This window comes from Gadus macrocephalus, chromosome 11 (assembly GCF_031168955.1).
Source record: "Gadus macrocephalus chromosome 11, ASM3116895v1".
Lineage (NCBI taxonomy): Eukaryota > Metazoa > Chordata > Actinopteri > Gadiformes > Gadidae > Gadus > Gadus macrocephalus.
The window spans coordinates 23,358,120-23,380,135 of NC_082392.1; the positions used below are offsets into that span (position 1 = coordinate 23,358,120).

Below are 22,016 nucleotides of genomic sequence, written 5' to 3' on the forward strand. Positions count from 1 at the left end.
GAGGACGTCAAGTGGGCGTGGCCTAGTGGGCGGAGCCGGTGTGACGTAACACTCGGCTTCCTTGCCTGGTCTGTGGTGCTGCCTTCTGTGGCTAAAGTATTTATTGCAGCCTTCAGTAAGGTCTTTGTCGTGGAAATATCAATCATAACTATAAATATACAATCACATACAAATTATATTAACCTTGTTTACATAATTATTACATTAGAAGGAACTGTATTCATTCTCCCTGTATCTTAAAACAAATCCCTTCCTTTCTTAACTGAGAGAGGTTAAGTTAATTCGTATTCAAGTTCCCACTGGAGCCAGTAAGTCTGGTTTTGTGACCAGGCCAATCGACTAACTTCTTTGTTGTGTAAACTATTTACAGCCATGTCTTACAAACCTGCAGACATGTCCAATATCCACCCATTGTATTACAAATTGACTTGGCCTTAGGTCAGTCAATACTCCCTACCCACAATAGAAACGTTCCCTATAAGAATGTTGTTCACCTATAATGTTTCATCGAATGTGTTCTTGGTAAACTTTGCTGCCAGTACTTTTCCCATGATCATGCCTTAAGATTAAATCAAATATTTCGCTGTCCGACGTGTCCGTGAGAGAACTTTCTCTTCATCAAATGGCGTTGTCGGCAGGATCCCAATATGAGATCATCAGACTGGTAAGTTATGTTTTTTTTTTTAAATGACTATCTTGCCATTCTGACCCTCTGACGGGATCCGGAATTTGGAAAATAGATAAACACATGTGATTAGGATCTGACCCGGACCTTTGGAGGCGATTAGCACTAAAACAACTATTCAGCTAAAGAGGGGATAAGTGGACATATTTGCCTGCCTTTGGTATGATGAATGTAAACTAGTGGTTTATTTTATATAAGGGTTAAGATAACGCCCTCGGGAAGATCGATCTAAAAGCATGAGGTTTCATTTAAATTCTTATTTAGGCGGAGGCTCTGTCTGATATTTTTTGCTAAAATATCCAAGAATTAGGAATCCATACGAATTGATAATCCGTACTACGTAGGCATCAATGATTGGCCAGTGTAACTGCCTCTGTGTCAGTCAGCGCGGTATTTCTGAGTTATTTATTTTGGTAGGAACCAAAGTTCTCTAAGGCGGAACCTTTGTTTTTGTATCGCCCGTTTCCGTCAGGACATACAGGACATACTCATCAAAAAAGTCCGCTGATTTAGTACATGTTTTTCAGTGCTGATGCATCTGCAAAATAGCTCTTAGCATCAAGATAAACAATCCTACAGAGTAATGCCAAGCTACACAACTTTCCTCTTGCAATGCAGCTACTAAGGTATGTTTTGCTGACGTTTTTTGTGTGTGTTTTCTGTTCTTGTTTGTATTAAATTGTTTTTATACAGCTAAGGGCTAACACCGTTAAGGGCTAACACATGTTGGGCTTAGTTAGATTGGTCTTTGTGTTTTGTTGTATTATATGTAACCAAAGTGTATTGTGTATACAGTAGCCTAATTGAAAGTGACGACATTACCAGGACAATGTTGGGATATTACTGTATGGCTTGTTATTATTTTGACTAGTGATTATTGTATTTGTGTATTATGTTTTTTGATTACAGTTTTCACGGTCTGGATGAACCAAATAAATCCTGCCAGTAAACAAAAAGGAAACTCGTTGCTGTCGTTTGTACTGAGGGAATTATAGTGAAAACTTAGCTGCTCACGAAGACAGCACCAAAGAGCAGTGAATGACAACAGTAAGGCAAGTAAGATGTCCCGAAATGGCGAAGAGCACACAATTGCAGATGTACATTTCCCAGACATGGAGTCACACGCACCTGACAAGACAGAGTGTGTGCACGAGCACAGCTCAACCGTGCAGCCACAAGCGACTGAAGGCATCATAGTGGACAACCCCGCTTCCTCAGAAGAGCCACCATTAGGCCAAAGAGTCCGCAGAATGACGGAAAAGGGTCAAGAACAGCATGATGAGCAAGTAATAAAGGTTGCACATCGGTTCAGTGTGTGCTATGAGAAGTGGAAGGATGCCACTAAAGAAGCCAAGCAAGCGCTGAGTGGAAAGTGCTCAGACGACCTGCTAGATGGACAAATTACTAAAGTACGCAATACCTCTAGGAGTCTAAATGACGTTTATGACGATTGGAAACGCCTTGAGGTTCCTGACCTTAACACACGTCGCAAAATCGACACCTGTGAAACAGTAACAAAGAAGATGGTTAAGGATGCAATGGACCTTATAGATGCAAGGGAGGAAGCTACAGCCCATAGGCATACTACAAGTCAAAGACATGAAGAACATCGAGTCATTGAAGAGGTAATGTCTGTAGCCTCAGGAAGGACAGGCACTAGCTCTCGCCACACTAAGTGCTCCTCTGCAAGCAGGATGAGTGCAGCTGCTGAGGTTGCTGCCAACAAAGCCACCTTAGAAGTACAGCTGGAGCAAGAGCATTATATTAAAGAGCTTCAGAGACTGGAAGTTGAAGCCGCTCAGCTAAAAGCCAAACAAGAGGCTGAAAATGCAGAGAGACAAAGAGTGCTAGAAGCCAAGCGCAGAGAACTAGATCGATTGGAGACTATTAAGAAGCTAAAGGCTGCTGAGGCACGACAGCAAGTATATGACCAGAGTATACATTCATGTCCGGCAACTAAGGGCGACGGCTCAGATGAAGAAATAAATTATCTTCTCCATTGTGGCTCTGTGAAGAAAGAAGAGGAAGTCAAGCCTCAAACTATAAATGTTCTTCTCCATCGTGTCTCTGTGAAGAAAGAAGAAGTCAAGCCTCAAACTAGCCCACTGCGGCACCATTCTACACCACCAGCTGTAGCACAAGCAAGGCAAGAAAACAAATATGAAGATGGCACAACAGCTCTCGTCAAAGCGCTCGCAGAAGCCATCAGTGCGAGTCGCATTCCTCTACCTGAACCTACAGTGTTCAGTGGTGACCCACTCCGATTCAACGACTGGAAAGTGTCCTTTCAGACGCTCGTTGACAGGAAGAACATACCAGCTGAAGAGAAGATATATTATCTACGCAAGTATGTGGGTGGATCTGCTAAAAGGGCCATAGAGAGCTACTTTTTACTTGGCACAGAGCCAGCATATTATGCAGCATGGGACATCCTAGAAGAGCGATACGGCAATCCATTCCTCATCGCCAAGGCCTTCAGAGAGAAGCTCGACGCGTGGCCCAAGATAAGCTCCAAAGGCAGTATGGAACTTCAAGAACTCGCCGACTTCCTGCGCTGCTGTGAGGCAGCCATGTCTCAGATCAGAGGTCTTGAAATACTTAATGATTGCAACGAGAACCAGAAAATTCTCTCTAAACTCCCAGACTGGGTGACTTCAAGGTGGAATAGGAAAGTCATAGAAGCAGAAGAAGACACTCACATGTTCCCGAGCTTCAGCCAGTTTGTCAAGTTTCTCACACGTGAAGCTAAAATCGCTTGCAGCCCAATAACATCTCTTCATGCTCTTAAGCCAAGTGAAAGGATTCCAGACAAGTGTGTAAAGAGCGGAGGTCCTGGAGCAAAGGTGTTAGCAACCACCTCAGATGAGAAAGCCGTCGTCACAAGCTGTGTCTTCTGTGAGAAGGCAGGACACAGTCTACAAAGGTGTTACAAGTTTATGCAAGGGACAATCTTGGAGCGAATCAAGTTTGTTCAAGAAAATAAATTGTGTTTTGGCTGTCTCAAATTTGGCCACCGATCTAGAGATTGTAGAGAAAGAGACAGCTGCGACACCTGTGAGAGAAGACACCCAACTTGTCTTCATGACGATCGCACCAAGGAAGAAAGGATGTCTACAAGATCTGACAGAGCAAGGTACAGTGACAAAGACAAAGAAGAGTACAAAGAAAGGAAGAATGAACAGTCACAAGACCAGTCAGAGAGACCATCACGTGAGGCGACGGCACTTAGAGTCATCCAGAATGTTGGAGACACGCATACCTCCACAATAATTCCAGTGTGGGTGTCATCTACAAGTGTACCAAGTCGTGAAGTTCTGGTGTACGCACTCCTTGATACACAAAGTGACACAACCTTTATCCTCGACGAGACAGCGAAGGCTCTCAATGCTAGGAGTGAACCAGTTCAGCTAAACCTCTCCACGTTGGCTTCAAGAAACACAATCGTGTCCTGTCGGAAGCTAGCTGGTCTACAAGTTAGAGGTTTTTATTCAGACAAGATAATCACTCTTCCAGTGACTTACTCAAGAGAGTTTATCCCTGCAAACAGAGACCATATTCCCACACCAGATACGGCGAAAGCATGGCCTCATCTTGAACACATTGCAGATGAGATCGCTCCTCAGCAAAGCTGTGATGTCGGCCTGTTAATTGGCTACAACTGTGCCCAAGCCCTCGTTCCAAGACAAGTGGTGCCTGGTGAGGAACACCAGCCGTTTGCACAAAAGACAGACTTGGGCTGGAGTGTAGTGGGATATGGCAACCCGTGTCTCAACTATGGAGATGCAATTGGAATAAGTCACCAAGTCATGGTGAAGCAAGTGATGCCAGGTCTACCGTCCTCTTCAGACCTCACAAAGGAAGTGCACTATGTCTGTAGGACACAGATCAAAGAAGTTCTCTTACCTGCAGATGTCATCAAGATGCTAGAGTCTGACTTCGTTGAAAGAGAGTCGGAAACCAGCCCCATCTCTCAAGAAGATCTAAGGTTCCTGTCAAAAATGGAAAAGAGCATCAAGTTAAAGAGCGACGGTCATTACGAAATGCCGCTGCCATTCAAGAAAGAAAGACCTAACTTACCTGATAATAAGATCTGTGCTATCCATCGTCTCAGGTGCCTAGAAAGAAGGCTGAGAAGAAACAACCAGTACTACAAAGACTACAAGACCTTCATGGATGAGACCATAAGACGCGGAGATGCAGAAAGGGTCCCGGAGGAAGACATCCACAAAGCTCCTGCTTGGTACATTCCGCATCATGGGGTGTATCATCCACAAAAGCCTGGGAAGATACGTGTTGTCTTCGATTGCTCCGCCAAGTACCAAGGAACGTCCTTGAACGACCACCTCCTGACGGGTCCTGAGTTGACAAACACCTTGGTGGGAGTTCTGTATCGCTTCCGAAGAGGTCCTGTGGCAATCATGTGTGACATCGAACGCATGTTTCACCAGTTCCATGTTAAGGCAGAAGACCAAGATTACCTGCGGTTCCTTTGGTGGGACAATGGAGATCTCGAAAGCCAACCTTCCATCTATCGGATGAAAGTCCACTTGTTTGGTGCAGCATCGTCACCTGGCTGTGCCAACTATGGGCTGAAGCATGTCGCTGCTGAAGGACAAGGAAACTTTAGTGACGACACCATAAAGTTCATTCAACGGAACTTCTACGTGGATGATGGATTGTCAAGTGTAGCATCCGAAGACCAAGCGATCCAACTGGTGAAAGAAGCAAGAGAACTTTGCAGCACAGGCAAACTCCGGCTGCATAAGTTTATCTCTAACAGCAAGAAGGTCCTAGACGCAATCCCAAAAGAAGAATGTGCTGCAGCTGCCAAAGACAAGGACATGGCACTGGGTGAACTGCACATGGAAAGAGCACTCGGTGTGCAGTGGTGCGTGGATTCTGATGAGTTCCAGTTCAGAGTAATCGTCAAGGAGAATCCACTTACTCGAAGAGGAGTCCTGTCCACAGTCGCTTCAGTCTACGACCCTCTTGGATTTGTGGCACCGTTCATCTTGTTGGGAAAGCAGATCCTGCAGCAGATGTGTCGTGACAAGCTCAGTTGGGATGACACCTTACCTGATGACCTACGACCTCTGTGGGAAAGCTGGCTTCAAGACCTGCGAAATCTAGCCGAGGTGAAGATTCCAAGATGCTACGTTCCATCAAGCTTCAAGGTCCAACACTACGAACTCCACCATTTCGCCGATGCCAGTGAGTCAGGCTATGGAGAGTGCTCGTACCTCAGAGCAGTGAGTACGTCAAGTGAAGTCCACTGTTCCTTTGTAATGGGAAAGTCGAGAGTCGCTCCTACTAAGGTCACAACCATACCAAGACTCGAGCTGTCAGCAGCAGTGGTAGCTGTCCGCACCAGTGACATGCTCAAGAAAGAACTGGAAATAGAATGCCTACAAGAAGTCTTCTGGACTGATTCAAGAGTGGTCCTTGGTTACATCAATAATGAAGCCAGAAGATTTCACGTGTTTGTGGCAAATCGTGTGGAACGCATCAAGCAAAGCACAGAGTCTACACAATGGAAGTATGTGGCTTCAGAAGATAATCCAGCAGACTACGCCTCAAGAGGTCTCACAGCAGAGCAACTGGTATCCTCTAACTGGTTCACAGGCCCAGACTTTCTTTGGCAGAAGGAGTTACCAAGTGGAGATGTCAAGGTGGGAGAGATCACATATGACGATCCTGAGCTTAAGAAGGTCCAGGTTCTCGACACCCAGGCGAAAGAAGTCAAGTCGCTGCTAGATCGCCTACACAAGTTTTCAGACTGGTCCAAAATGGTGAAAGCTATCGCCAGACTCCAGCGCCATGTGAAAGAAATTAAGGGGCTTCAGCCAAAGTCCTGTGAAGCCTGCAGTTTGGAGGATGGCAAAGGTTATCGTGTACCCAGGAAAGGATGGGAAGGTGCGAAGACTCAAGTTGCTCATCAGCGACTCAACCCTTGATGAGAAAGGAAAGCGTATCTCCAAACCTGTCCACCTGGAAAGGCCCATCCATAAGACGGTGACGCTGATGGAAGCAGACTGAAGACTCCGACCTCTCTCTTTCTTTTCCTCCCCTCTCTCTCTCTATCTGTCTCACTACAGGTGCAGTCATGGTGATCGTTCTCTGGGGAAGCCAAGGACTGAAGTTTAGTTTTTTTGTTTATCCTTTCTACGCAGTATGTTGTCTCTCAATAGTTGAAGAAAATCATATACATGTGATATGTTTTGGTGGGAGTGTAACTGCCTCTGTGTCAGTCAGCGCGGTATTTCTGAGTTATTTATTTTGGTAGGAACCAAAGTTCTCTAAGGCGGAACCTTTGTTTTTGTATCGCCCGTTTCCGTCAGGACATACTTTAGCGTAACACTCATCAAAAAAGTCCGCTGATTTAGTACATGTTTTTCAGTGCTGATGCATCTGCAAAATAGCTCTTAGCATCAAGATAAACAATCCTACAGAGTAATGCCAAGCTACACAACTTTCCTCTTGCAATGCAGCTACTAAGGTATGTTTTGCTGACGTTTTTTGTGTGTGTTTTCTGTTCTTGTTTGTATTAAATTGTTTTTATACAGCTAAGGGCTAACACCGTTAAGGGCTAACACATGTTGGGCTTAGTTAGATTGGTCTTTGTGTTTTGTTGTATTATATGTAACCAAAGTGTATTGTGTATACAGTAGCCTAATTGAAAGTGACGACATTACCAGGACAATGTTGGGATATTACTGTATGGCTTGTTATTATTTTGACTAGTGATTATTGTATTTGTGTATTATGTTTTTTGATTACAGTTTTCACGGTCTGGATGAACCAAATAAATCCTGCCAGTAAACAAAAAGGAAACTCGTTGCTGTCGTTTGTACTGAGGGAATTATAGCCAGTAGTAGACTGTTTGTTACTACGAATGGAAAGCTTGTGCCGTGCGAATCATTAGCAAGATTTCGCTCTGCAGATTAACTCTTGTTATGTGACGAATGCAGGAATGTTGGCGGAGGACGTTTTGATTACTCTCAGTAAGGGTAACAACCCTCCAAAGAACTACGTACATTACAAGAGTTACGTTGGTGTGTTACAAATAACTGCATCCCAAGTAAAACCCATTCAGTAAGTAGCCCAGTAATAAAACAGTTTGGGACCCCACATACGGCCAACCAGTGAATGTATTTGCTTGGACCTCAGATGAATGGGTAATGTACGTCCCTCGGAAGTTATGCAATTCTGACCCGGACTTTTGAACGTTTCTGTACTGACAGACCTTTCACTGGTATGATGAATGGACAGAGATCTATTTCAAATAGGGCTGATGATTGCACCCACGGGAAAACCAAGTAGGATGAATTGAGTGGCCTCATGTTGTTTGAACCTGAATGAAATGTACATAAAATAGAGGAGCCTCCCAACCTAAAGACACCAACGACGGCGGAAAATTTGATTTAACCACTGTTCAACTTTTCTTGTCATGTTACTAAACTTATCTTTTTTCAGAAAAGTGGACGAGTGGTAAAACTAAATATAATAGAAAAATAACGTCCGGCCTTTACGGACGCAAACAGTGCCAGCAGGTAAGTATGGCACTGAAACAACTGAGGGAATAGGCCCCCCTCGTTTGTGAAAAGAAAAATATATAAAGAATATCGTAGTGTCTCATCCCAATTGTTATGTTATGTATTTTTCGCGCCGTATTTCTATCCTTTCTTTCCATGCTTTGCTTTCATGTTATCTACAACCTCTTGTAGACCCTTCTTCTCTCCACAGTGCTGGAGAAGCAGTTTTACGCCGTCCCGAAATTCTAAATGTATTTGAATGCGATTGTAATAGATTTACTGCTGAGTTGTATTAATATGATCTGAGAGATCGTATAGATTTTTTTTTTCAGATAAATAGCAATGTCCAAGGAACGAATGCCCGAAAAATCCAGAGCCAGAGGACAATTCAACTCCACAAAAGTTTATTCTTCAAACAGGTTTGATTGACAAACCACAAGTGAGTACCCTGAAACTAACATAGAAATAAATAAATCGGGCTCCTTTGAGACATTGACTTTACTCTGATTTACAAATTTGTACAAAATATATTAATATCATTCAGTTAGGTAACATTTCTTTGTTTCTTTATCAAACAGATCTGTGGTCTCCATTTGCGTTGAGTTCCACATGTTTTAAAAGTATTAAATAACATTAACATAGCCTACTTTTAGCATTAAAGAATTCATGACGTAAAACTATAACAAAAGTGATTGTATTTTGTTTCGTATATCCCTATCTGTTGTATCAGCTGTGTGTGTATTCCTTTATTTGTATTAATTTGTTTGTGTTTTCTTTTCAAGAGAACGTCTGACTCAATCATAAGGAAGAGTAAAATGGACGCCCATTCATCAAAACGGGACGCTAAGGTGACAATAACGGTATCTAAGCAAATTAAAAAAAGAGCGGACCTGGTAAGAACCCGCTATGGTAAGAAAAAAAACGATCCTATAGTGCCACCAAGATCCCCCGCAGATATAGTCTTGAGAGAAGAAGGCATATACTCGGTCTTTCCATTTACTTATGATGTGTACGAATGGACAGATGGCTGTTGGCCAATAGGTGGTTCTTTTGATTCTTGCAAACTACAAGAATTAAAAGAAACAATAACGTCTGGACCAGATCCGAAATGGGAATTTAATTACACACAGAATTGTTTAGATGCATGGATTCGCACGGCAAAACAACACCCAATACCGAAACCAGTTAAACAAGAAGTAACTCCAGAAATCGCGTCTAACATTTTCAAAATAACGATGCAAATCAACCCAGATTGGACAGAAGTGTATAGAACAGCTCTGTTGAACATAACAGCAACTAGTAAGTTACTGGTTAGTGAGGTCCCCCCTTCACTTTAGGTGTCTTTGAGTGTTATTAATTATTATTATTCTTCATGTTTAACCTCTGTTTTCCTTCTATTCCTAGTCTGTTTTACATGGTTTTGAATGATGACTATATGCTCTGTAAGGTGACCTTGGGTGTCTTGAAAGGCGCCTCTAAATTAAATGTATTATTATTATTATTAGTAGTAATGCAGAACATGTTGATAAATTAATGACTGAAATAGAGTTAACAGCCGCAGAAGTAGACGCTATTAAAACAGCCCAAAACAACATAAAAGACAAAACCGCCCTCGCTACACTTTGTGTATGGAGCCAACGTCAACTCGTTAAAGAACCCCCCAGATGCTATTACTGCGAAAAGATTGGTCATCAGGAGAGATATTGCAGAAAGAAACACAGAGACGAGGCCAAACCGCCCCGCCCATGGAACCAGTCAGCGCCCCCCACACCATGAAGAACCCGCTCCAACGCCCAGGTGAGTATAATCATTACTAGGACCCCTTGGAAAAGGAAACAAGGATCCAGGCAACGCTTCTTCAACTGTCTTCCACCCCCACCGAAAATCCAAAATGCTCCGTGCAGGTAGGACAAAACCATTTTGAATTTCTTGTCGATTCTGGTGCTACAGTATCAGCTATTAACAAAACTGGTATTTTACAAGAAAGTAACCAAACATTGAAAACGGTTGGTATTGCTGGCATTGCAATGAGTGAAACAATATCAAAGCCGGTTCCTACTATTGTATCACATGTCCCATTGGAACAGAAGTTTTTAATCTCTCCCACCTCTCCTGTTACAGTTCACCCCAGAGTTTATCGCAGGTACCATCTAAACTATGGGCCATGCATAAAAATCATGCAGGATTTGTAACCTCTTCACCATCTCTTAAAGTTACATTAAAGTCAGATGCTACTTTGACTTGTACTCGACAATATCGTTTGTCCCCCGTAGCATTAGATATAATTCAGCCGGTAATAACTTCTCTTTTATCTCAAGGTATTCTAAAGGAAACAACTACTAGTCCTTGTAACACACCCATATTGCCCCTCCCGAAGCCAGGGAGACCAGATGAATAGAGATTTGTACAAGATTTGAGAGCAGTCCACAATTGCGTTGTTCCTATCACACCCATAGCACCAGACACACATACAATACTGTCATCAATCCCTTCAGATTCCACACATTACACAGTAATTGATCTGTGCTAAGCGTTTTTCTCTATTCCAATACCATCTGACAGCCCTACCCATGGTTTTTATCCTAGTGATATGATCATGTTAAAGTCACTTAACCCAAATGTTCTCCACCCCAGATGGCAAGGACCAATCCAGGTGTTACTGACCACGAGGACTGCAGTCAAACTCCAAGGAAAACCAGAATGGATCCATGCAAGCCGATGCCGCCCAGCACCTCCAGAAGAGGAAAGCACCAACGCCTCGAATGGACCACCTCTACCGTGATCTGCATAATACTCCTGATGAGCCCAGCAGACCAATGCAACGCAACCACCAGCAACAACGACCGACTCCCGACCATAGCGGAACCCCAGCTAACCACATCATCACACAACCAGTTTGCAAGCCTACTTGCTGCAGTTCAAACCCACTTCAACACCACCAAGAATGGGCCCCTTACTCCAACAGGGTGTCCGCGGAGGTCTTAAAAGTCTTAAAAAGTCTTAAATTCATTTTTCTAAATTTAAGGCCTTAAAAAGTCTTACATTCGTCTAAAATGTCATATGCTGGTCTTCAATTTATAACTCGGAGGTCTTAAATTTGTCGGGGAAGGGTAATTACATTTTTATTTTTCTCGCGGGACTTTTCGGGAAGAAGATGTACGAGGGGCTACTTTCTTGCTAGCTGCATATATAAACGGATGTCTGCGCGCTTGCTAGCTAGTCTGCAACAATGGGTAAATGCAAGTTCAACGTCAGTTGGCTGGAAGACGTCCGTTTCCGAGGTTGGCTAGCGTCCGTTGCCAACCCAGAACAGGCCAAATGCATTCCGTGCAAAAGTAGCCTACATTCAAGCTCGGCACCATGGGGATTAAGGCTGTCGTCAGCCATATGCAGAGCCAAAAGCATAAAACCTCTGCCAGGAACCACACACAGACCCCAGCCATTTCTACGTTTTGCATCTCTGCCCCGGCGCCACCGCCGCAGACGGTCCGCGCTGCTAGCACTGACCTGAGGGTAGCATTTGGTGCGACACCAACACTGAAAGCGGAGGTGTTGTGGATTCTAAACACAGTGGTCAAGCACCAGTCATACAACTCGAATGGGGGGATAGGAGATCTCTTCGGTTTGATGTTCCCTGACTCTCAAATCGCGAGCACCTTTACTGCTGGAAGGGACAAAACGGCGTATATAACTCGCTTCGGACCAGCGCCTTTCATCCGAAACGAGCGAATCTGCAGCGTCAACAAGGCTGATTTTGTTTTGATATTTGAGACGTTGAACCACGCCACTAAAAGCAAGCAACTTGACGTGCACGTCCGATATTGGGTCGGAGATCGAGTGCATTCCCGGTACTTGGGCTCGCAATTCATGGGGCCCCACATATATGGGGGTAAAAGGGATGATGATACATAATATTTTGTAGACAATATGCAGAATCTTTTCACTTACGAATTAACACGGTTGGCTATTTTTGCCAGCACGCCACCCTAGCCATATTATGGGCAACCGTGTTCCCCTTGGCTGTGATTTGAACTTTGAATTCCTCGTAGGAGTTCATAATAATACATTGCTCGCCTTGGATGAAATACAACGCTCTTGCGCGATTTATTTTGCATAAGGGTGATTCAAATGACGCGAGAAACGCCCCTTTTATGTGAACGCGCATTGAACCTAAAGCGGAAAACCTGGTTCAACTAATTTAATCTAAAGTGAGCGTCGTGGTACCATTTAACTGTGATTGCGAGTTGCGGCTCTGTCGAGCCAGGTTTTCCCAAGAAAGCCTGGGTATGTTCAACGAGGTTCGTGGTATACCCCCCAGGTCTTACTGAAGGCATTTATTTAATGGTGAAAATATTATTAATAAGTGGCGTAAATATCGACGGTGCAACCGGTGCAGCTGCCCGGGGGCCCAGACGCTGTCTCCCCCCTCTCAACAACTTACAACTTGGGTGCACCATAAATACGTGCTGGTGCACCCAAATTAAAAATGTAGGCGCACCAGTGCACCCAAGGAAAAAGTTAGTCCGGAGCCCTGGAGTATCACTTTATGTTCAATAAACAGACGGAAAGTAAAATTGAATGAGTCTCATTGAGTGACACACATGCTATGCTTGGGTTGTAATACAGCGGGATCCCCCCCGCCATCGCGGGTTTAAGGTCTTAAATTTCATTCAAGGTGGTATTAAAAAGGTCTTAAAAAGTCTTAAATTTGACTTGCTGAAACCTGCAGATACCCTGTCCAATGAAGAGTTACCAAATGGAAAATGAGTGACCTAACATGCTAGACATAAATTTTACTAATGTACATATTGATCATTTACTTTTACTAATTTCTTTGAATTTGCAATTTTACTAATGTACACATTGATTACTTTATTAATGATTGATTTTTACTAATTTCTTTGAATTTTGTTCCTATTATTCTGTGTTTTAACTTGTTTCACCATCATTTGTAATCCTGTGCCATAATATACCACCTGTAATAAGTGTTGATCTTATGATCAAAAAGGGAGGAACTGTCGTGGAAATATCAATCATAACTATAAATATACAATCACATACAAATTATATTAACCTTGTTTATATAATTATTACATTAGAAGGAACTGTATTCATTCTCCCTGTATCTTAAAACAAATCCCTTCCTTTCTTAACTGAGAGAGGTTAAGTTAATTCGTATTCAAGTTCCCACTGGAGCCAGTAAGTCTGGTTTTGTGGCCAGGCCAATCGACTGACTTCTTTGTTGTATAAACTATTTACAGCCATGTCTTACAAACCTGCAGACATGTCCAATATCCACCCATTGTATTACAAATTGACTTGGCCTTAGGTCACTCCCACTCCCTACCCACAATAGAAACGTTCCCTATAAGAATGTTGTTCACCTATTGTTTCATCGAATGTGTTCTTGGTAAACTTTGCTGCCAGTACTTTTCCCATGATCATGCCTTAAGATTAAATCAAATATTTCGCTGTCCGACGTGTCCGTGAGAGAACTTTCTCTTCATCAGTCTTGCTCCCCTTGTGGCTATGTATAGTATTTACGGCTTATATGTTTGGTCCTGCTTCATTGGGTCTATGGGCCCTATTTTAACGGTCTGAAACGCAAGTGGGAAGCGCAAAGCGCAAGTAGCTTTGTGGGCGGTTCTACGGCGCTATCGCTATTTTACAGGCGGATAAATGACACTTGCGTCGCGGCGCAAGTGTCAAAAGGGTTGGTCTGAAGCAGCCTAGTTACCCGTAGGTGTGGTTTGGGCGTAACGTCCAACAAACCAATGAGAGTGCCAGCTCCCATCCCCTTTAAGAGCCATGAGCGCATTTGAATCGGACGAGTTGATATTTTGACAGCGCGTCTGCAGTCTCCAATGAGACAGATGCACATGAATTTCAAACTGCAAATGGCTCAGTTTATTGCCAAATAATATGGCCTAATTCACACATGGAATAAGGGGTTTTCTTCCACGACTTCAGAAATACTGAGTCCTCAAATAAATTTCGGCAAAGAAAACGTAGGCCTATATGAGATAACATATGATATGCGGTAACTGTGGTTCTATTTAATGATATACACAATACATTATAAACATTGTTTCTTATCAGTATTGTATGCTATCCTAATATGCATGTGTCCCCGCGGTAATAGACATTGCCATTGATTGTATTATGCGTTACGTGTTTAGTTTGCGTGTGATTAAACAGAGCACACACGCGCGCCCGCATTCATTCATTCTTTTTAACACTCACTCGCGGTAAAACAATGTTTTTCACGATCAAATACTCATCAATCCTAAAAGTTATGGGCATGTAGGCCTACACGATGTCTCTGTCAAGAAAATATGTGTTTGCTGTACGGTGTTTGCAGATGCATTGATTTAAAAGTACAACTTATTACCGCTGCATCAGCTGTTCTTTCCCAAATAATTTACCAAGAATGTGCGGCTAGGTAGATGGGAGAAGCAAAGTGTATGCGCGAGGTGCACAAGCAATCCGTATGCATCGCATGCGCATGTATGCATGCGCCCTTAAAATAGCATCTGAACAACGCGCCACTGACTTTAAACCAGGTATTTCCTGGTCAGTAGCGCAATGGTATTCAGAGACGGCAAAATACCGTTTGCGCCAGAACACGCCTCCTCCTTCCGCCGAACCGCCCCTTGGGGCGCATGATCAATCCCTAATTTACCGGCGAGTGGCGGTGGTGGGAAAAGAACGCTCTGCGCCAGTTGTAAACTAGCAACGACACATGCGCCAGTGATTAAGTCACTTGCGCCGGATGCAAGATAGGGCCCTATGTGTGGGTAGCTTAGATTCTTAAAATACGTAACAGTTGAATTGCGTGTGTCTCACGCCGAATGCATGAGACATGAGAGCCCTGTACTTACGTGACACAAACCAGCACCGCAAACGTTCTCTCCCGCTTGAGATGACGTCTTTCTTTATAGGTTCATGGGTCTGATTCGCCGATTTCCCATGCTGATATCCCCGGAGATTCTCGGGCATCTTCGACAATTTGGCTATAGATTGTCCCATTACACGGTAAATAATGTAATTATACCCTAATTATATATATAGCCTATACATATATATAGGCAATATATATAATTAGGCAATATATATATATACATATAGCATTTGTGGTTTTGGCATACACATAACTAGGGTGCACTGTACTATCTGCGCATACCCTTTCTGAAGCCTCTCTCTCGCTCTCTCTCTCTCTCTGTCCCTCCCTCTCTCTCTTTCTCTCTCTCTCGTACCATTTTGTGGAGCACGTTAATTGTCTTAGAACACTCCCATTCAGAATGCATTGGTTTACATTTCGTTCTGTGTAGCACGCAAAAAGTCGGACTATCCTGCTCTGGAACACGCTTCAATAGATTAACGTTCGTGCGCAGGAGCACGCAATCGCGTGATACCGGGTTGGTGTGTGTGTGTGTGACCTCAGGCATTTTTTATTTATTTTTTTTAGTTGATTTTGCTTGATTAATATTTAGGTTCATACAACCTTAAAACAAAGATATTTTATAAATACCTCATTCCTAGTTGGGTGCTCCAGGGAGAAATGTTTGTACTGCTTGTGAACAACCCATCAAAAGTTAAATGGGTATCAAGTATCTCATCAAAACTGCACTAAAACATGGGCTCAAACTTAGATCTTTATGAAAGGTCAAGGTTTCAGATTATTGTCAATATGATGACTCCTGATCAACACAGGTGGGCCGAATGCTCACCATTGGGCCACCAATACTTTTCACTTTACAAAAGTATAATGCACCCCATATTATCAATCATCAAAAGATATATCTTCCATAATATAGTGAAGTAAAGGACGGTGTTTTTAATAAACACCTCCTCTTGAATAACACCATCAACGGACCGCCCCAACACACACAGTGGCACGCCCTGAAACGATGTGTAATCACCACTCTGCTCCTACCTTCAGGTCTCCACATAGAAAAATATTGCAACGCATCATCCGTCTCATTAAGACTTCTTGAAACAAAGCCCTCTGACCTGATGCATTTCTGCTGCCATACAGAAACTCTGTTGTGCTCTGCAGCACTACTTATCACTGATCACTTTAATGGACACTTCTCATCAACCTGTCGGATGAATTCATATCTTCAAAGGACACCCTCACTATCATCAACAACCAGCAGATGTTGGATAAACCTTGATAAGTCCTGCTTACCTTATTTAAAACTACTCAGCCAAATGGAATTCAAAGAGACAATATGTGAGGGACAACACAGAAGGAAAAAGAAAACAGTGACAGACAGAGCGACAGAGAAAGACATAGAGATGAGAGACAGACAGGAAGGGCAGGGCTCCAGACTAACTCTTTTCACTAGGAGCACTGTGGTCCCTATTTTAGGGGCGCAACCAGAAATTTTAAGGGCACACACCGTTTATCAACATGCCAACCAAATATTCACATTTCTATACATTTTCACTGTATTACTAATAACTATTTTAATAATAAATGCAGAAATTACAATGTGCTGTTTCAAATTCAGTGTCACATTTTATTGTGATTCTCATCTATCCCAACGGTTTCCGGGGGCCTGTACTACGAAGCTCGATTAGAGGGTTAGCGAGGTATGTTGAGTTGAAAACCTGGGTTAGCTGTACCACGAAAGTCGATCTCTTTAAGCGTCGCTGTATCACCATGGTGACTTATGCTCGCAACCAAACCTGGTCGGGAGCAGCTTTTCGGCTTAGTCTAGCCGGAGATCGGCTAATTAAATCGGCGTGCGCAGCTTCCTAGCCCCTCCTCCGACAATGGCGTCACCATTTGTGGGTGTTCCCGTGGACCTCGGCGCACTTATCGTACAGGCGTCTCTCAGGAGACAGAGGGTTTTTCGGGACAGAACCGATCCATTGGCATTGTCTGACGATATTCTTTATGAGAGATACAGATTCTCATCAGAGGGTATTCGTTATTTGATCTTCCTTGTTGGACCGTACCTGTAGTCAATGCTACACAAAGAAGCCGTGCACTTACTAGCCGCGTTTACATGGACACATCTGATCCGCATAGATTTCGATGCGGAATAGAAAATTATCATATATACGTCTCATTCGGAATACAATTATCTGTTCGGCATATAATTCTATGCCCAATAGAAGAGGTGGTGTAGTCCGTTTTAATCGACATGTATACACTTATTCCGAACAGATTGGGGTTTAATTTAGAGCAGCTGCAGTAGTTCGCAATTGGTCCACTGAGCTCCGTTGGTACTTTAATGCACACCGAACTTGACCGCTGTCAAGGAAAGTGGATTTATTGCCTGATTCACGTCTTTGTTCGTAAGTAGTCCGGTAAGCGTGTCCGGTTGCTAAGCGACGGGACATGGGTGTTTATTAGTGTCCGCGCGCGTCCGAGATAACTGTAAATGAGTAGGCTACTACTAGTACTTTTGCAGGCTGAACGTTAAAATACTTATTATTTAGAGAGACCACTCTCTCCCACCAGTCTTGGCTGCGGACTCGCATTCAAATTCCTCTTGTTTGCGGCGGAGGTGGGGGTAAATATAAAGATCGGACGTAGCTGTGCTTTCCTCCTTCTTAATTTAAGGAGCAGGCAGAGAAAAGCTCTCTCCTGCTGTGCTTTCATTAAAATCTAATTCACAACGGCAAATAGTGATAAGACGTCCATTATGTCGCCGCCGGTCCAGAGATGTGTCAGGTGTGCGCATGAGACATAACGGACACTTTTGTTACTGCCATGCATACAGTAGGGGATAACATTTTAGGAACAGATCTATTCCGCATAGAAATCTATGCGGATCAGATGTGCCATGTAAACGCGTCTAGTGTTGCGCAGTGTGTCTGTGTTTCAAGTTCGAAGGTGGCCCCGCACGTTCAACGTACATTAACCTATAGTCAAGTGCCGTGTTGTCCATTATCCCTTATATAGCCGCTATGTCAGTGACACAATTAGACCTAGGCATTTTTTACTCCACAAATTCCTATTATAGCTGTGAGCAATAGTCGGAAAACCAAATCATTGGCTAGATTCACCTGAATTTTTCAAATGGATGCTTACAACTTACCACATTGAATAATATTTTTATATTTATTTTTGACTTGGCCCCAGTTTCGTAGGAGCAAACATGGGGCCCCACATATATGGGGGTAAAAGGGATGATGATACATAATATTTTTTTAGACAATATGCAGAATCTTTTCACTTACGAATTAACACGGTCGGCTATTTTTTGCCAGCACGCCACCCTAGCCATATTATGGGCCACCGTGTTCCCCTTGGCTGTGATTTGAACTTTGAATTCCTCGTAGGAGTTCATAATAATACACTGCTTGCCTTGGATGAAATACACCGCTCTCGCGCGATTTACTTTGCATAAGGGTGAGTCAAATGACGCGAGAAACGCCCCTTTTATGTGAACGCGCATTGAACCTAAAGCGGAAAAACCTGGTTCAACTAATTGAATCTAAAGTGAGCTTCGTGGTACCATTTAACTCTGATTGCGAGTTGCGGCTCTGTCGAGCCAGGTTTTCCCAAGAAAGCCTGGGTATGTTCAGCGAGGTTCGTGGTATACCCCCCAGGTTTGCGAATGCGAGCGTTCGACAAGTACTGAAGCGACAGTTTCACAGGAGTGCGCCCGCTTGTCATGACGCTGAGCCTCCTCTCTGCCCGCTCACCTCTTCATTGAGAATGCATTATCAGGCCCGACAAACGCCTCCCGTGTGGAAAGACCTTTATGGCACCTGAAGCAGATTCCTGCACTGGTTCGGGTGACCCGCACAATTTGGATGAAACTGGTCGGGTCGGACGCCTGAACAGCGCGGGTTGGGCAAGGGTTTTGCGATTGCGAGAGAGACTTCACCGGTGCTGGATATGTTAATAAGGAGCGGAGGAGTCAACTAAAACCGTCAACAGTGGATGATGTGCTTTTTTTGCACAACAATCTAAAGCACCAAGCCAAACACCAGATAGTGTAATTCCCATCTAATGTTTCTAATTTTCCATCGTGTCGGGTGTCGATATCCATGTATAGCGGGTCTGCTCGGGCTAAATATTGCGGGTACGGGCGGGTGCGGGGTTTGCAAAATAAGGGGAAGGGGTGAAAAAAGGGGCAAATTTACTGATCGCACATGCACGACCAGATGGAAAATTTGGTCGCACTCTAAAATTTTGCAACCATTTGGTCGCAGTCTGGAGCCCTGAAGGGGTATAGAATACATAAAAGAGAGAGGACAGGGTAAGACAGGGAGAAGAAAGACAGACAGGAGGGGTATAGAATATTATAGTAACGTCGGTGGCTACACGCCACCTAGGTAGCTGCCAAACTCCAAACACAAGGACTCAGAGTGGTGGTGTTGAAGCCATTACAGTTTGCGGATAATGATCCATGGCGCTGGTGCTCTATGTTACCATGCAGGAGATCCCCTGAGAGTGAGTGGAGACGGCTGGTCTAACCCATGCAACAGGTTTGCAGCCTCACCCAGCCCCAGATTCCAATAAGCTTGTCTCGGGCCAGATGAGGCTGCTAAACCAGCCATCATCCACACTCCACAAAAGAGAGTGAGTACAGAGTAATGCTGGGCACACTACGGGATATTTAGGCAGAATTAGGGCTTGATTTTCTCCTCCGACCTCTGGTCAGCAAAGCAATTTTTTGATGGTTCAACCGATTTCTTCTGCCAGATTGTCCTGTGGTATGGGGGTTGTGGTTGTTATTGTCAGGGAGATGAGACAGACACATAAAAGAGAAAGAGGAGAGAGTAAGACAGGAAGAGGAGAAGCAGACAGGAAGGGTATAGAATATAGAAAAGAGAAAGTACAGAGTAAGACAGGGAGGTGAGAGGCAGACAGAAAGGGGTATGAAATATATAAAAGAGAGAGGAGAGTGTAAGACAGACGGGTAGGGTAAAACATGGAATACAATATACCAAAGACAACAATATGGTTCATTCACACTTGACTGATTTGAGGGTGTAGATTTGCAAACAGCAATGGAAACAGTCCATGCTTGGCACATGGACTGTCTATGGCCAGAACTCAACCCTAAATAACTTTTTCAAGAAATATAACCAGGACCTTGTGAAATACATAACATGAAAACAAACAAGCAGCTGACACTGCCTTTGTATTAGTAGAATGAAATGACATTCCCTTCCACTGAGTTAGGATTGTGATTGTAATTCAGCCTCCACCTTGAACTACCTAAAGACTAGTTTGTAGTTCCTCTAAGAGCCTGTAGGTGGATCATTGTACTACAGGTACTGTTTTATAGAACTGGTACTGTGTTGTAGTCATGGTATAGTGTTATAATACTGATCTTGTGCTATAGCATTGGAACAATGTTTAAGAACTGGTACACTGTTATGTAACTGGTTTTCTGTTATAGTGCTTGCAGTGTGTTATAGTACTGGTACAGTGTCATAGTACTGTTACTGTGTTATATTACTAGTAAAGTGTTATAGTGCTGGCACTGTGTTATAGTACTGGTAAAGTGTTATACTACTGGTACTGTGAAGTGTTATTTGAGATTTATTTTATTTTAACAAAGGGACAAAATATATATGAACATTCTAAAAAAATAAAAATGTAAATATACAGGATTATAGCTGTAGGCTAATTTCCATCCTTAGTCCCTGACTGGAAGATGGTCCCTAAATAAATAAAAAATAAAGCGAAATAAAGCGAACATTTATTGTTAAAAATTGTCTGTGATAACTAACAATATGACAGCTTTTGGCCACCCGTTTCTACTTAAACTTGTCTATGAACAATATGACAGCTTTAGGCCACCCGTTTCTACTTTCACCTTTGATTCTGTGAAATTGTGACAATTCACGGATACATTAAATGCAGGTGCGCTGCTCTGTAGGCAAACCGCGAAGGAAAAAAGGGTAGCTGCTTCATCTGTTCTTTTTAGAATTGTATGTCTTGATGTTTTGATCAAGCCATAGATCTATTGTCTTGTTTTTGCCTATGTGAATGGAAGTCCGCGTCGATGCCTCGCAAGTCCAGTGTCGCGAGCGGACGTTGCCATGACATCTAGAAATCATACTATATTTAATGGGTTATCATTGATATTGATGTGTAGGGGTTGATTATAACTCGTGAATAATATTGTTTATACCACAGTCTGGGGGAATACTCGTATTCTGATTGGCTGCAGGGTGTGTATTAACTCCTGATATAGGCCTACAGACACCTGCTAAGTAGTTCCAGTCAGTGTTTAGATTCTCTGACCGAGCCCGAGCCCGACCCGACCCGCGGGCCGGGTCGGGCCGATATTTCCCACCACTATCCTCGGGCCGGGCCTTTGATCGAGCGTTTTTATTTTTATTTTATCATTGGTTTATTAGCCTAATCTGAGGAGAAATCTATGCCATAAACAGAAATATTATAGGTCTTTATTACATGGGTCTTCTCAATTCCGTGGAACGCTCCGTTCACTTGCATGGGTCCGGTGACTTGTCAACCCCAGCGTCTTCCGTTAAGCGACGTAACCGTCTTTGCGGACAAATTATTTCTCTGCTGATCAACACTACGAATGCTGGTAACGAATAAATTGTAAATAAGACACAGCATGTGAAGTTATTTTTTCATTTTGGCAGTAGCCGTGTAATAAGCGGGCTAATGTATAGAACGTCACCGGTCAATCATTATCGAAAATAAGACCCTTCAGGGCGAAGCAAGACACCTTCGCTGCGCGTCGGTGTACTGTTCGCCCTGGTGGGGCTTATTTTCCCGATAATGACCGGCGTTCTATGCATTATCCCTTACATATATATTTAGCAGAGTAGACCTACACTGTAAAAAC

General features: G+C 43.3%; 1 protein-coding gene and 2 long non-coding RNA genes across 3 annotated transcripts; 2 read left to right on the forward strand and 1 right to left on the reverse strand.

Annotated features, from left to right (window-relative positions):
• Positions 1 to 1,051: 1,051 nt before the first annotated feature.
• Positions 1,052 to 6,558, forward strand: LOC132467565 (uncharacterized; the record flags this gene model as incomplete). Its single annotated transcript, XM_060064917.1, has 2 exons — positions 1,052 to 1,311; positions 1,595 to 6,558. A coding segment is annotated over exon 2 (4,812 nt), but the record flags the coding sequence as incomplete, so codon positions are not given.
• Position 6,559: 1 nt separating this feature from the next.
• Positions 6,560 to 7,516, forward strand: LOC132467231 (uncharacterized). The gene is made up of 2 exons (XR_009527970.1): positions 6,560 to 7,181; positions 7,465 to 7,516. It is a non-coding gene; the product is annotated as an uncharacterized LOC132467231 (long non-coding RNA).
• A 4,682-nt stretch (positions 7,517 to 12,198) lies between these two features.
• Positions 12,199 to 12,953, reverse strand: LOC132467236 (uncharacterized). Its single transcript, XR_009527977.1, has 2 exons — positions 12,360 to 12,953; positions 12,199 to 12,309 (listed from the first exon to the last, which is right to left on the reverse strand). It is a non-coding gene; the product is annotated as an uncharacterized LOC132467236 (long non-coding RNA).
• Positions 12,954 to 22,016: the final 9,063 nt, after the last annotated feature.